Source organism: Poeciliopsis prolifica, unplaced genomic scaffold, assembly GCF_027474105.1.
Source record: "Poeciliopsis prolifica strain line A6 unplaced genomic scaffold, Auburn_PproV2 SCAFFOLD028, whole genome shotgun sequence".
NCBI lineage: Eukaryota > Metazoa > Chordata > Actinopteri > Cyprinodontiformes > Poeciliidae > Poeciliopsis > Poeciliopsis prolifica.
The window spans coordinates 5,552,703-5,567,589 of NW_026562403.1; the positions used below are offsets into that span (position 1 = coordinate 5,552,703).

At 40.7% G+C, this 14,887-nt stretch overlaps 1 protein-coding gene across 10 annotated transcripts in view; it reads right to left on the reverse strand.

Moving 5' to 3' along the window:
* Positions 1–14,887, reverse strand: part of ank1a (ankyrin 1, erythrocytic a) — a 97,092-nt gene that overhangs the window by 38,088 nt on the left and 44,117 nt on the right. For 6 of the 10 annotated variants that reach the window (XM_055049087.1, XM_055049085.1, XM_055049084.1 and 3 more), the window contains 8 exons: positions 5,044–5,145; positions 2,343–2,441; positions 1,310–1,408; positions 965–1,063; positions 625–810; positions 437–535; positions 244–342; positions 58–156 (listed from right to left, as the gene is read on the reverse strand). In XM_055049087.1, coding sequence (XP_054905062.1) covers positions 58–156; positions 244–342; positions 437–535; positions 625–810; positions 965–1,063; positions 1,310–1,408; positions 2,343–2,441; positions 5,044–5,145 — 882 coding nt within the window. Of the gene's footprint in view, positions 1–57; positions 157–243; positions 343–436; positions 536–624; positions 811–964; positions 1,064–1,309; positions 1,409–2,342; positions 2,442–2,577; positions 2,787–5,043; positions 5,146–7,138; positions 9,249–13,831; positions 13,909–14,371; positions 14,561–14,887 lie in introns of those variants that run through there. The other 4 variants (XM_055049089.1, XM_055049093.1, XM_055049092.1 and 1 more) reach the window with 4 other exon arrangements.

The window sequence follows — 14,887 nt, forward strand, 5'->3', positions numbered from 1 at the left end:
TCTTTACTTTTTTATTCATATGTGAAAAGAAGGCTTAATAGTTGTTTTTTTTCTTACCTTTGTCTTCGCCTGGATTGGAGCCCCATGGTCCAGCAGGATCTCTATTATTCTGACATGTCCGTTTCTGGCAGCGCAATGCAAAGGAGTCAACTCATCCTGAAAACAGTGGATTGTTAATGATTTAGTTGGTGATTTGTAGAAGTAGAATATGGGAGTTGAAAATTGGGCAGGTTTTGGTCTTACCTTGGTCTTGGCATCAATCTGGGCTCCCCGGTCCAGCAGGAGTCGGACCATGATCACATTCCCTCGTCTGGAGGCAATGTGTAGAGGGGTGATGCCGTTCTGCAGAAACACAGAGATGAGCTCATACCAACACTGAGAGCAAAAATTAGAGCATATATAAGCATCTCTTTCCTTGTTTTGTATTAATTCTTACTTTTGGAGTGAAGTTTACATTTGCTCCTCGATTAAGCAGCAGTTGTGCCACATTCAAGTTTTCATAATGTGCAGCAATGTGGAGGGGTGTGAATCCAGTCTGCAACGTGCATTTGAACATTACCACTTCTGCATTTTATTGGAAGACAAACACACGGAAAGACAGCACACACTGCTTTGGCCACAAACCTTGCTGAGGACATCAGGGTTAGGGTCATTCTGCAAAAGCACTGCAGCTGTGCGTGTATCGTCATTTCGTGCTGCAATGTGCAGTGCAGGGAGCCGGACCTTTCCCTTGGTGCCATAGTTGATGAGCAGAGCTACGACATTCTCATGCCCCTGCTGAAGAGCCACGGCGAGCGGCGTGAATCCATCCTGCAGCACAAGAGAGAGAGTCAGCAGGGGGGCTGAGTCATGAAGCCGAAAACGAACCAGTGTAAGAAGAGAGGCTCATGAAAACAAAGCAGAATGGAAAACACAGAGTGTGGATCAGCAAAGGGTGTCTCTTTCTCTCTCAGTTCTTTGGTACCTCTGTTGGAATGCTCTGATTGGCTCCATTCTCCAGCAGAAACTTCACAACCTCTAGATGGTTTTCTTGTGCTGCCATGTAGAGTGGAGTGAAACCCTTCTGTCTCAGGAAGACACATTACACACACAGACATACACACACGCACACACACACGCATACAAGACCACACACGACAAAGCAAAATCACAGATGCACACACCAGGATGCACACAAAGAGGAAACACAAACACACAGAAATATCAGACAAACAAAGATGAATTTTAACAGATGGCTAAATTCACATAGAGAGGACTGGAAAGCAGCCTCAGTGAATCATGGGATGTCTGTAGTGAGAGCAGCTCTCACCTGCGACTGAGCGTTGACATTGGCCCCATAGTTTACCAGCTCTGTGACCACCTGCTCCTGCCCTGCCAGAGCTGCAATGTGGAGGGCGGTGTTCCCTTTCTGCTCAAACACAAGCAAATACGGCATAATCACCTACAAGTGAGGTACAGAAATCTGCACTTCTTTTGCAAAGCTTTGATATCTTTGTTTTTGGAACAAGACAAATTAATATTTAAACAAGAGACTGTTAAACTATATGCAACTAAAGCAATAATTTATAAACGCTCAACATGCAAGTTTTAAATAACTGACAATTTTTCCTCACATCTGATAAAGTCCTTCTGTCATCCTTTTTGGTATTTTGCCAAAACACTAAAATGAGATGAATTTTGTTTAACATAAAGCTTGATGAAGTCTTTGAAGAATCTCAGTTGCTTCTGATGCACTCAGTCCCAGTCATGAACAGTTTTCTACTGCATCAGAAAGGGATAAATAATTTTTCTTATGACATAGATAAAATCTCTGTGCTACAACAAAATTTAGGAGATCCAAAAAGTTCAAAATAATATTAGCTGAATTAATAAGAAAATTAGAGCTGGTTATTCTGGTTATTCAACCAGATCATGTGAGTAAATCACATATAGAATGGAATAGAATAGAATAGAATAGAATAGAATAGAACAGAACAGAACCAATATACAAGAAAAAAGCAAAGAAAGGTGATGATTGGTTGTTTGAGCTTGTCCCTGAAGGCATATTCCTTGATATTTTAGATGGAAATCGAATTAGAAAGGGAAAACGAGCCAGTTACTTGTTGCAGTCTCTTATGATGACCCAGTAAGCACAAAAAGGATTCAATGATGACTAATTTAACCAGATCTTCTGAAAAGCCATGTGGGATAGGTCATATTATTACTGCGCAGGTGAAGCACATCATATCTGTTTCTTTCTGTGGGGGATTTTCTCTATTTAAAAAGTAAACAGAGTGCAGACTACCTTGTGAGCACTGTTCTAATCCCAGCTGGTGCGTTTCTTCCTTTGCATGATACTTTACCTTTGTGGTGGTCTCCAGTGTGATTCCGTTGTGAAGCAACTCCAGCACCATTTTGACGTGGCCTTCTTTGGAGGCCAGATGCAGCCCGTTGAGCCCATTCTGAGGGAGAGAGAAGAGCAGACCTGATACTGGAGAGTCCTACTACAATAATGCACACGGTGGGAAACACAAAAGCACATGAGCGCCATGCCAGCTGAAACAAGTGGCTTGAAATCACAGTAACGTCGTCACTCACCAAACACACCAAGCGTATTACTCAACAGCATGCAATATGCCAGACTCAGAGAGGTTATCATCAAAAACGATGTCTACAGGAATGAAAATCAAGGCGAGGATTTCTTTTCATTCGCTTAGTGGCGGTTATAGGAGAAGGGAGAGAGGGGAGGGGATGGCAGGCTGCTGTTCTCATGGCTGGGAAGAATACGAGCCGTGTGGGATAGGTCTAACCTCACACAGCCTACCTTCAGCCGCACAGGACATGTGAGGTTGGACCTTTCCCACACCACTGATATTATTCCTCTGAGTGGGGAGACCACAGCACACCATCACTCTACTGGATACAGAGGAGAGAGAAGGAACAGAAAGCAAAGATGAAGGGTAAAAAAAAAAGCAGAAAAAATAAACTGAGGTGAGCATGAGAACCAAGAGGAGAGAGTGGGGAGAAAACACGGTGAAGGAGTGAGGATGTGTGTTGGTGATAAGAGTAGGAGGCGTCCACTCAGATCAGGAAACAACCCCAATGTATAAACAAACTTCACAATGGAGGCAAAGTGATAATCTGCAGGGTTTTTTCAGAAATATCTTTGTATGAATGTAAACCTTGTGGAAAAGGATGCATATCAAACCAAAATCTGAAAATATGATCCATATTTGACATTTGATCTGATTTTGACTTAATTTTCTATAATAAAAAACTTCAATTACAAAACTATAAAACTCTAGGAATCTTGCTAATTATCACTTCAACTCAGGTATAATTTACACCAAACAAAACAACAAGGTAGCTGAGAAGAACACATTGTAAATAAAATATCACTCAAGAATATTTGAATCAAAAACAGTTTGTCATTGGACAGTCTTTTAAATCTATCTGTGCTGTAAATCAATGAGCTCTCAATAAATCCCACACCGAATTAAGTGACGGTCCATTTATATAAATCATGTGGAATCTGTTGGGGATCTTTTGTAACTGCCGTCTTGGACCAAAAGTTGAAGAGAGCAAAGTTAAACTGGGAACAGGCAAAGTTTTTAGGAGCCCAAGGGCATCTGTAATGCTGCCCCTTCCTGGACACTCAGGGAACAACTGTCAGAGTAAAGCAGGCAGGATGGAGGAGATGCAGCAATGGGATTCCTTTGGACCAATTTTAAACACATTCTGAGCTGTAGCTTTCCCCTTGAAGAACTGATTATCAGGTTAACAGAGCATGCATGAGGTGAGCAAACAGGCACAGTGCTCAGTCCATGCATGCTGAGCAATTAAAACACACACAGAAATACAAATACAGAAGATATAGGTGCAGGTAATGAATCAAAAAATAAAAAAGCCTAATCTGCCTGTTTTTATAACTTATTTAAAAATGATTAGTAACACAGGGAATACTTTCCTTGTTAAATGTTTTTATTGCATAACCATTTATGTGGACTTAAATTGTTTTCTTGGGCCATTTATTACACCCATCGTTTCTACTACACGAAATAACACCTTGAAAGGTCCTGAAGGAGAGGGGGCGCTATAAGCAGATGAGCCACAAGTGAGGTTTTGAGATGGGAAAGAGCAAAACATTTGAACACAAATATTCCCAGTTAGTCTCCCAATTTCAACGACTCCACAGTCCATATTGTCTTTAAACTGTATAATACAGTTATTAGTATTTTGGTTTGCAAACACAGCATTAAAAACCCAGTTTATTCATGTTGAACATTGCAGGGTTTTATAGAGATTGTATTTAAATACATTGATGGTACAATCAGCTGTGTGGAGACAGAGTAAAAACTAAAGGAACAGGATATTTAAGGATTTAAACCAGTAACAATGGAATATTTCATAGTTTTTAGTTTAGATACACATTATTATTATTATTATTATTATTTTTATTATTATGGTGATTATGTATTATTAGCAACTGATCTAGAACACATTTCACAGTCTTTGAATAATTAAAGATGGTACAGTTATTTGCCTTCCTGTTTAGAGAAGTTAACAGAAGTTAAACCACTCTAAATTGTGTGGTTGTAGTGTAATCACTTTTGATGGTCTCTCTACATCACTGAGCAGCAATAGTCCCAAGGTTAACGGACATAATCTGTATGAACAACTTGGTTTTGTTTTGTCTTAACAAAATTACTGCTCACATTGCTTCAAAGCATCCTAATTACATACATTTTACTATTTATATTATTTTCAATGTTTTTAGAGATTAGAATGTAATTTTCCACATTAGCCCAAATCTAATGTGTTTGAAAGCCAATCTGTACACAGAAGAAAATAAAATGTTACAATTGCAAGGTAATTAATGCTCATAAAAAATCTCAACTTCAATTTTTTGGTGGCACATTTTGAAGAAATCTTTGTTAACACACAAAAAAGTTTTGAATAAAACTCTATGAAAACAGTTCAATATAAAGAAAATGACCAGATGATCAGTTCAGTTTGTTGGAGACTAAATTAATCTGGAGAACATTAGCTCTCTCTCTCTCTCACCTGATTGGCTGTATTGATATCAATGCCATTTTTTATATGTTCCAAGGCCTTGTCCAGGTTGCCAGATCGAGCCGCTCGAAGAAAACTGTTGCCAGCATCTGCCTGAAGGAGTAGAAAAAAGGATGGGAAAAACAGGAGGGAACGATGGGTTTCAGAGAAAGTGCGAGACACGTAAAGGAAAAGAAAGGGAAATAGAAAAGGAGAGTTATTGGTTAATATTTTCAAACAAAGCAACAACTACAACACCAGGGATTATACAAAGTCACCACTTGTCCGCCAATTTTTCCCTCATTTTTCTCCTCCCTGATGCAATTTTTGATCGCAAGTTAAAAATCTGCCTCTGCGGTTTAGAGTTTGAAGGTTTGATAAGCATCTCACTGAAGAATTGCAGCAGAAACTTCAAATTGTCCCCCAGTATTATCAGCGACTCACATAAAGAGGCAATGTAACGGGAATACAACGATGATGCTTTAAAGGAAAGGGAGAGGGGCAGAGCGAAAGGGTTCAGTGGGTCTCTGCTCAGGACCCGGCACATTGCACGCCTAGTGTTAGTGTCTGTGTTTTGTCTGTGTCTGAGGGCTTCGTGCCTCTGTCAGGCAGGCAGTGCTGCTGGAACGGGATCACTCATCCGGTTCTGGCATACAGCAGAACAGGGCGAGAGGAAGAGCGAGAAACAGTTTTGGAGAGCAACTGGGGGGAAATGACAGGGAGTAACTGCATCAAAACCTAGACGTTTCCTTTCATTCACATAATATCCACTCTCACTGTGCCTCCCCACATCGTTCCATCCAACCAGATTCCTCGAAATGCTCCACAGAAAGAGGTTGCAGTTGTAAATAATGGCTTCATTCACTGTGCAGACCTCTAAAAATGCTACAAAACACAGTGCTTTATGCTTTGTTGGATACTGTTGTGACAGTGCTGTTGGTTGAGAGAGAAAGAAAGCGAGAGAGAGAGAGAGAGAGAGAGAGAGAGAGACAGAGGGGTCAGGGGGCCTTCGGTGAAAAAACAGAAAGGATCCGCATGCCAGGAGTAGAGGCATAGCAACAAATGACACAACCCACCCTCAGCGGGACACCAGTCACACAAAACTGTGCAAAGAGAGAGATCACTTTAAAAATGAGGGACTCTGTTGGCAAGAAAACTGAAAAGTTTCAAAAGTTGCTTCCAGCTGATTGAGGCACCAAAACAACGTCTCACAAGTGTGTGTTCATGTTGAAATTTACACAGTGGCAAAGTATGAACTCATGGGATAAAGTGCAAATCCTGTTCAATCTTCTCTGTGCAAAATCCTAAGGTTTTAAGAGAATCATTTCTCTAATGTTCGTTTTTCCTTGCAAACAAGCCAGAAGCACACCCACACAACAGAAACATTTTATTTTGATCCAACAAAAAAAACACACACACACACATTTGACTCCAGACCTTCTCTGGGATTGCAGTATTAGGACTTCAATAACACAACAACCAATATTTAATTTAGCGTAAATTAAATATGGATTGAATTTACATTATGCAAATGAAAACATGTGGCCTGGTAAAAATCAGCACCTTGTGCTACACTTTGCTTCTTCCAGAAGGTCTGGCTGTAGAGAAATGATTACTTCCTGAATAAGTGGACTGTGTTAAAGTTAAAAATTTTACCCATTTGATAACATTTTCCCAAGCGGCAAAAGCCCAGTCTCTGTTGCAAGTGAGAAGTTTTTTTTGTGCGAAATTGCACAGGAAGATTATGGCCAGGCTAGGAAATATGTAATATTACAACAAATACTGGCTGAAAGAAGTCTAAATCATGGAGGAAGTGCAGGATATCACACTGTTTTATTTGTGTGCAGTTATTGCATGGGTCAATAACTGCAATAAATGACAGACAAATGTCCTTTTTCTCAATCTCCAAATCCTCTTGTTAAAGTAAAACTTACAAATTGTATGCAAAGCTTTTGTGTTTTTGTTATATTTGGTTCTTGTTTACCCTGTCATAGCAACATCCAAAACATCTTGTTCACTACAGAAACGGCAAACTGCTGAAGAAAAGAACTTCACTCAATATGGATGCTCTTGTGAAAAATTGGAGCGTACCTAACACCATACTGACCTCAATGTGAGCCCCTGTGCAGTCTGCAGATGTCTACACAACAGCAGCAACTCATTCTCAAAGCCCTGCAGGAAGAATTTCCCTTCATGGCAAGGATTTCCTACTGCGCACTTCTGCATTTTCATGCGTTTGTGTGATTAGCAGCTGACGTCAAGGAGGGAGTGCGTGGTGCGGCGAGATAAAGATTCAGGAGAACCACACCCACCCCGGGCTCACACATAAACAGGTGCAGCTTGCTTGTTCTATATAAAGAGACGACAGGAATGTGTGATGAAGCAACTCTTCAGGTTCATGTAGCTGAATTGGATTTCAGTGAATGATGCCTCCTCCTTTTCCACATCTCCCACAGAAAGTGGTTGGGCGTGAGCCTTCTGGACTGAGCAGAACCAAGCAAGCACATTAATCACACTGTTCAGAGTAGAAAGAGCAGACAATAGCCTGCGTAGAAGCGTTTTTTGGTTAACACGGGTAGCATCAAAACACAATGGCTCACAATGTGCAGCTGTCCTCAGGCTAAGACTGGTGCACAGCTTCTCATAATGAAGCTCAAAATTATCCATCGAAATTAATCTCTCGGCGTCATCCATCACAGCAAATCCTCCCAACACTCGTTCTTTTTTTTTCTCCGTTACGTCTATTCCCTTTTCCACCTTCATGTCTCTTATGTTATTATTTCTCCTGCTTTGCTTCCTCTGCTGGTGCCGCAGCAGACAGAATGACATCACCTCTCACTAGTGCACTGCAGTGTTCAAAAAGATGCATGTGTGTGGATGCATGCACATGGAGCAATCAATGCTCCAGACGAACAGGACAAAAATCCTTTTTTTTATGATGCTGATTTTCATTCACAATCAAGAGTTTTGAAGCAGATGTGAATGAGTCAACCTCAGTATGTGCGCGTGTGTGTGTGTGTGTGAGGGGTAGAAATAAGATGAATGAGAACCCTGACACAGCTAAAAGCAGATCTTCACTATCTTGTAACAACTTGATCTTGCATTTCAAACTAGAACTTTGTGAACCAAAATATACATTTTTAAACCATTCATTGAATAAGTTCTTGCATGCAACCAGCTCTTTCCAGAATTTAATGAGGATTTGATCCTTAATCTGTTTCACATTCTCTGCTGGACAAAAACAACCCTAACAATATTGTGTCTGATGCAACTTAAATGAAAAGTTTGGAATGTTTTACCTGAATGCTGGTTAGATTAGCAACAAACCAAACAAATGATCAAAACTGGAGTTGAAATATAAGGATTTCTTTTCAAATTAACAAACAGGTTCCAACTAAAGACATTTTTCCTTTGTGGACATACACAGACACACACACATGCAAACATATAAATAAACCTGGAAATTTGCTGATGTAGCACCAGGTGCAAATGATGAATAGTTAAAGTGCCATCGCAGCAAAAAGAGGAAAATAAGGAGTCTACACATGTTCAGCCAGGACAAGTGTTGCTTTTCTTGTAAAACTTTATTAAACTTAAAAAATAAAAATAAAGACTCTCCAGGCTAACACTGCCTGTGAAATGTCTTCTATTTAAACCTCCCATTACTCAATATCTAGATCTATTTTAGACTAATGATCAAGTTTTTTTCATTAAGGGCAACACAAAATGCTGGCTATGGTAATGCCAGCAAAGAGCTTAATAACTATGTCATCGCTCTTCTTTCTGCTGACTTGCTCTTTTTACCCCATAAGAATAGATTTTTCCCCTATTTTTACTGCTTGCAGTCGCTGCAGCTTGTTGAGGAGTTGGCAGCAGCCTGTTTGCAGCAACAGAGATGTATTTACTGTAAACGTCTGTCAGTGGGGATGCTCACACATGGACATAATGAATGAGGACGGAGCTGCTAAAGATTCCACCTCAAGCCTCATCTGTCTGACCGTTCGCTGTGGAGTGTCCCACTTTCAGTATTTACTTTCTCACACTCCTGGGGACCCCCACTCTGCAGCCCACTGTTTGTCTCTGCTTTGCCTACAGATTGTCTCTTTATGACTGGCCCTGCTGCAGCCTCTGCGCCTCAAGATGAGATTGTCATGGGTATTATTGTTACGGTTATTGTGATCTTTTGTGAATGACAAAGAGGGTGAGAGCCATCGGGTGAAGATAGCGTTGGGCTAGAATTATAAGAATAGGATTAAAGCTGCAAGCAGCCTCGAACGGCCCTCGCAGCCAAGCGCCGCTCCGGCCTATTGCCACCGCGGGGTACTAGCAACCGCCGCCTCACGTCAGCCACCACAGAAGCTCTCACGCAGTTTTCAGCTCCTCCGCCCGCACCGCGGAAGCTGTTGCTCAGTTTCCATCAACGCTGGCCACGTGCTAACACAGAAGTTGTTGCGCAGTTTCCGCGCCCGTCCACCAGGCGGTACACACTGATGCGTTTGGAGGCGCTCCTTGACGATGCAAAAAATGTGGTGCAGATTCATTGGTTTAGCGAGGAAATATAGCTGGCGGATTAATGTAGGACGCGCAGTGGAGCCAAAATATATTTCAATGCTGTTGTTCTCTTTAGAGGTCAACAAAGGTCATACGTATCCAATTTGGCGTCAGTCGGAAGATCCACGTGTCATTTACAGCCGATCATATGCACATGGCGAAGTACTACAGTTCGTCATTTTTCATCATTTTCAGCTGTGTTTCTAAAGCAGTCTATTTCATTGTTGGAGTAATTCTTACTCAGAGTGGCGAATTACTGAAATGGTTTGTAAGAAGTAAGAAAACGCTACATTTACTGCATGATTTAATTCAACAAAAATTATCTGAGACATTTCTATCCTTTTAGAAATTTCATGGCAACGCTCTCACAAAGTTTTCGCGCCCATCCGCCTGTGGATCTGTTTATCATCGGTGGAGGAACACTGACACCTACTGGCGAAATAGTGATATTGTTCTTCATCTTGTTTATCTGCTGTTTCATTTGTGGAGCAATACTGACCCCAAGTGGCGAATTATTGAAATGGTTTATAAACGCCAAAAATGGGATGAAAATCTGAACTTCAATCTAAAATGGCCGACTTCCTCTGGGGTTTAGACCATGGCTCCAAGAGACTTTTTTGTAAGTCCTGACAAGGTACACACGTGTACAAAGTTTCGTAATTGTAGGTTAAAGCATGGCTTGGGGCTTATCATTTAAAATTTTCTAGGGGGCGCTATAGATAAATTAGGCCACACCCTACAAATATTGTGATGGATTCCTGTCGGGGAGTGGATGAAGATCCATTCTTGTGAGTTTGGAGCAGCTGCGCCCAAAAATGTGGAATTGAGAGCCAAACGTATGGCGATGGCGTTACAGGTCACTTCGCCACGCCGCCACGCCCAGCTGCTCCATCGAAGCTGGTCGGGGTTGGAATCCTCAACACACCAACATGTCTTCTGTGTCTGGGCACAGTTTCATGTTGATAAGGTCAAAGGGGTCAGATAGCGACCGTTCGGAGTAAAACATGACACTTCCTTTTCTCAGGGGGCGTGGCCTAACTGATGTCATCATTCCACCATAGGGTATTGTAGGACACCCGATGATGATCAATCCCAGAAACTTTGGTGCCTCTGTGAGTTTCTGTGTAGGAGATATAACAGTTTCTTTTTTTACAGCGAGTAGGTGAACTTTGACCCCGGCTAACCCCCCTTCAGCATACTCAAAAACTCACCGTTTTGATAACTTTAGATGGGACATGTCTTATGAGCAGACTGACCGAGTTTGAAGCCGATCAATCGAAATCCCTAGGAGGAGTTCGATCAAATGCGGAGGCTGTAAATGGCAAAAATGGGCTCAAAATCTGAACTTCAATCTAAAATGGCCGACTTCCTGTGGGGTTTAGACCATGGCTCCAAGAGACTTTTTTGTAAGTCCTGACAAGGTACACATGTGTACAACGTTTTGTAATTGTAGGTTAAAGCATGGCTTGGGGCTGATCATTTAAAGTTTTCTAGGGGGCGCTATAGAGAAATTAGGCCACGCCCACCAAATATTGTGATGGATTCCTGTCGGGGAGTAGATGAAGATCCATCCTTGTGAGTTTGGAGCAGCTGGGACCGAAACAGTGGAATTGAGAGCCAAACGTATGGCGATGGCGTTACAGGTCACTTCGCCACGCCGCCACGCCCACCTGCTCCATCGAAGCTGGTCGGGGTTGGAATCCTCAATACACCAACATGTCTTCTGTGTCTGGGCACAGTTTCATGTTGATGAGGTCAAAGGGGTCAGATAGTGAAAGTTCACAGTAAAACATTACACTTCCTGTTCTCAGGGGGCGTGGCCAAAGTGATGTCATCATTCGACCACAGGGTATTGTAGGACACCTGATGATGATCAATCATAGAAACTTTGGTGCCTCTGTGAGTTTCTGTGTAGGAGATATAGCAGTTTATTTTTTACGGCGAGTAGGTGAACTTTGACCCCTGCTAACCCCCCTTCAGCATACTCAAAAACTCACCGTTTTGATAACTTTAGATGGGACATGCCTTATGAACAGACTGACCGAGTTTGAAGCCGATCAATCGAAATCCCTAGGAGGAGTTCGATCAAATACGGAGGCTGTAAACGGCAAAAATGGCCTCAAAATTGGACCTTCAATCCAAAATGGCTGACTTCCTGTGATACTTGCACTATGACATTAATTGTAAATTTTGAGCGTCCTGGGGAGCTCTACAAGTGTACCAAATTTCATGTCTCTAGGATAAAGTAAGTGAATAGCAAAGGGTCCTTTGAAAATTTCTAGGTGGCGCTATTGAGCCATTTCTTGTGGGATTTTTGTGATGACCTTAAAAATCAAAATTTTTAAACAGGCTTAAGGCCTCCGCCAAGTTTGGTGAGTTTTCCAATATGATAAGGCCCCCAAAAAGCCCCCCAAAGAGGTGGGAAGAAAAATAATAATAATAAACAATAGGAAAACAATAGGCCTTCGCAGCGCTTAGCTGCTCGGGCCTAATAAAGATATGGTAAACTAATGGTGCTCTGCTGCACAGTTACAAAACTGTAAGTGATTTGTTATTCTTCTTTGTTCGAGGTGCTGCATGCAATGTGAAATATATTTCTCCAAAAAAAGATCCATTCAACATTTTCAAACGAATATGAACCCTAAAAACGATGCTACTTGAACTCTAATATGAAGGAGGTTCCATACATTTATATATAATTTATTTTTGAAGTTTCTGAAGCAAAAATGTTTCTATATTTCATAGCAGTGATATGTATTTCAATCTCACAAAGCTAAATAATAAAGAGTATTATAAGTGACACATGCTTTATTTTTAAGAAATATATATATTTTATGCCTGGCATATACGAGAAACATTTTGTGATTTTGGTCATTTAGAATAATTAAAATCTTCATACATGTTAATATTAGTAGATTGCTGCTTCTTTCTGAATGCTGACATATTCCATGTATACAGGTAAGTTAAATATGTTTTAATATTTTGGTAGAGCTAAGTTTATAGTTATATTTTCTTTTGCATGCATGGTGCTTCTGGAAGGAAATAAAATTTACTTCTCGAGTGACCAAATCAAAGTCGCAACTTGAATCCGATGGAAAATCTGTGAAGGGAGCTTAAAATTAGGTCATGTCGATTTCGTCCCCAAAGATAAATCATCCAGAAACCCATGGAAACGTGTCAACAATTACAAGCAGGGTTTGTTTGCCATACTGCCAAAGATTTTTTCATTTATTTTGGAGAAGAAACAATTTAACATTAATTTATTAATGAAACGTAAAGAAAAATGTTTTTAATCAGTCGATACTCATTTTACACTCTTCCAGAAAATAAATGAAACAGACAAGTAAAAAAGTAATGAATTTTAAATCTATATATGGGAACAATTTGGGGCTAATATAAACAACACTTAAGTCATCATGGCAAACTGAATCTATTGTTTGCTGTTTTAAATGATTTTTCATACCATGAAAATTTCCTTGATCTCGCAGCTCTTAGCTTTTTAGACTAAAAATGTTGAATGCAGAGAATGATACAGAAAATCTAGTGCTTATTTCCCTCAAATCTCCTGGGTCTAATGAACTCAATTTATTCCATTCATTTTGCTGCTATTTCAAACCTACATCTCAAAACCATTCATTTTTACTTTCTAAAACAGAATTACCATTTATTGCAACAACATTGTCTGTTTTTCATCCAACAATTTGAGTCAACATTTGGTAGCAATCTACATTATTTCTCTATGTTTTATGGTACATAATCCATGACCTACAAGGGAACAAATCTTGTTAAGCACATAAAATAAGTCTTAAGGAAGCTTAATTGTTCCCTACTGTTTTTTTTTTTGTTTACTTTTTACTATTTGTCAAAAATATAAAAAACAAGGTTCAGAGCTGTCTAAACTGAATGACATTTATCTTTAGACAAAAGCTGTATTTCCAGGAGTTGCATCATGAACATCAATGTAAAACCTGATGAACCTTCCCTGCATAACCAAAGACACAAAATAAACACTAGACCCTTGTGGGTATCCACCCTATTTTGCTTGGGCTCAGTAAGTCAAGCAGTCTATACTCTTTAAACTGGAAACTTCTCGTTGACTGATCATTTGTTGACCTCCTGTTTGCTTACCACAGCTAATCCTGGCTGACATCATTCAATCTGAACATCAAACAGTCGTCCGAATGAAGCCAAAAACAAGATTAAAGAGCAAAACACACCATGATAAACACCCAAATGTAGACGCACTTACACTAATCTTTGATGCACATGCGCCACAGGATCCTCCCAGGCAACCAACCCCACTGAGAAGCTCCTACTAAAATGTGCCTAAATACGCAGCATATTGACAGGCGCCATGTTCAGATGATAATTTATGACTGGAAACAAGAACAAGTTGAAAAGTGTCCAGAATGGCAATTGTGGACAGAGGGCAAACAAAAATGGCTTTTTGCAAACTGAGCACAAACAGACATAGACCATGTCTTGAATAGTAACCAAGTGCATAATGAGTTGATAGCAATGCATAATCATTTAAATATTAGAGAGCAAGAAAACAGAAACAGATTTGAGCTTGGGGGTTAGAAAAGGATCATTACCAACACAGAGAAGGTTACAGGTGCAGTAAATCTGATTTAAAAAAAAGTTAAAATTTTCTGAAAACAAGTAAGAATGAAAAGATTAGAGCTGGAGAGAGTTACACAGCACAACGAGTGAGAAAGCAAGAGGAGGTTGAGTCAGGCTAGAAAAAGAGGATCATGAGGCGGCGGATGGCAGCGTGTGCGGTACTCACTCCAAAAGTGACGGTCTTGACTGGCATCCCTGTTGGCCCTCCACTGTCCCTTTCTTAAGTTTTCTGTTTCTCTCAGAAACACAGCTGTCTTTTCTGTGGCCCCCTGCAAGTGCTGCGATACAGGACACGCAGACCCCCATCCACCATAAACACACACATTCATGGCCAGACAAATACACACACACTTGACTAGGCATGGTGGGTGGAGAGACAGGAGAGGGTGGGGGCTCAGTGGATGGGGGCCCAGGGGTTTATCTCTAGAGGAATGTTGCCTGTATCTAAAGACACACATTTAACACACAGCTTAAAAACAAGCAGGTCTCCCAATGAGGTCCTGAAGACATCGATGCCTCTTCTTTGCTATTTTTTGCATATTTACTCATTCACCTTCAAAGTTTTTCCCTGCTCTTTCTTCCTCTCCTACCTTTCTTCCACCTCCACCTACCTCTAAACTTTCTCCCTCCTTTCTCCTGGCCCTCCTTCCTCCAGTGCGTCACGCCCATCTCTGTCTCTCCT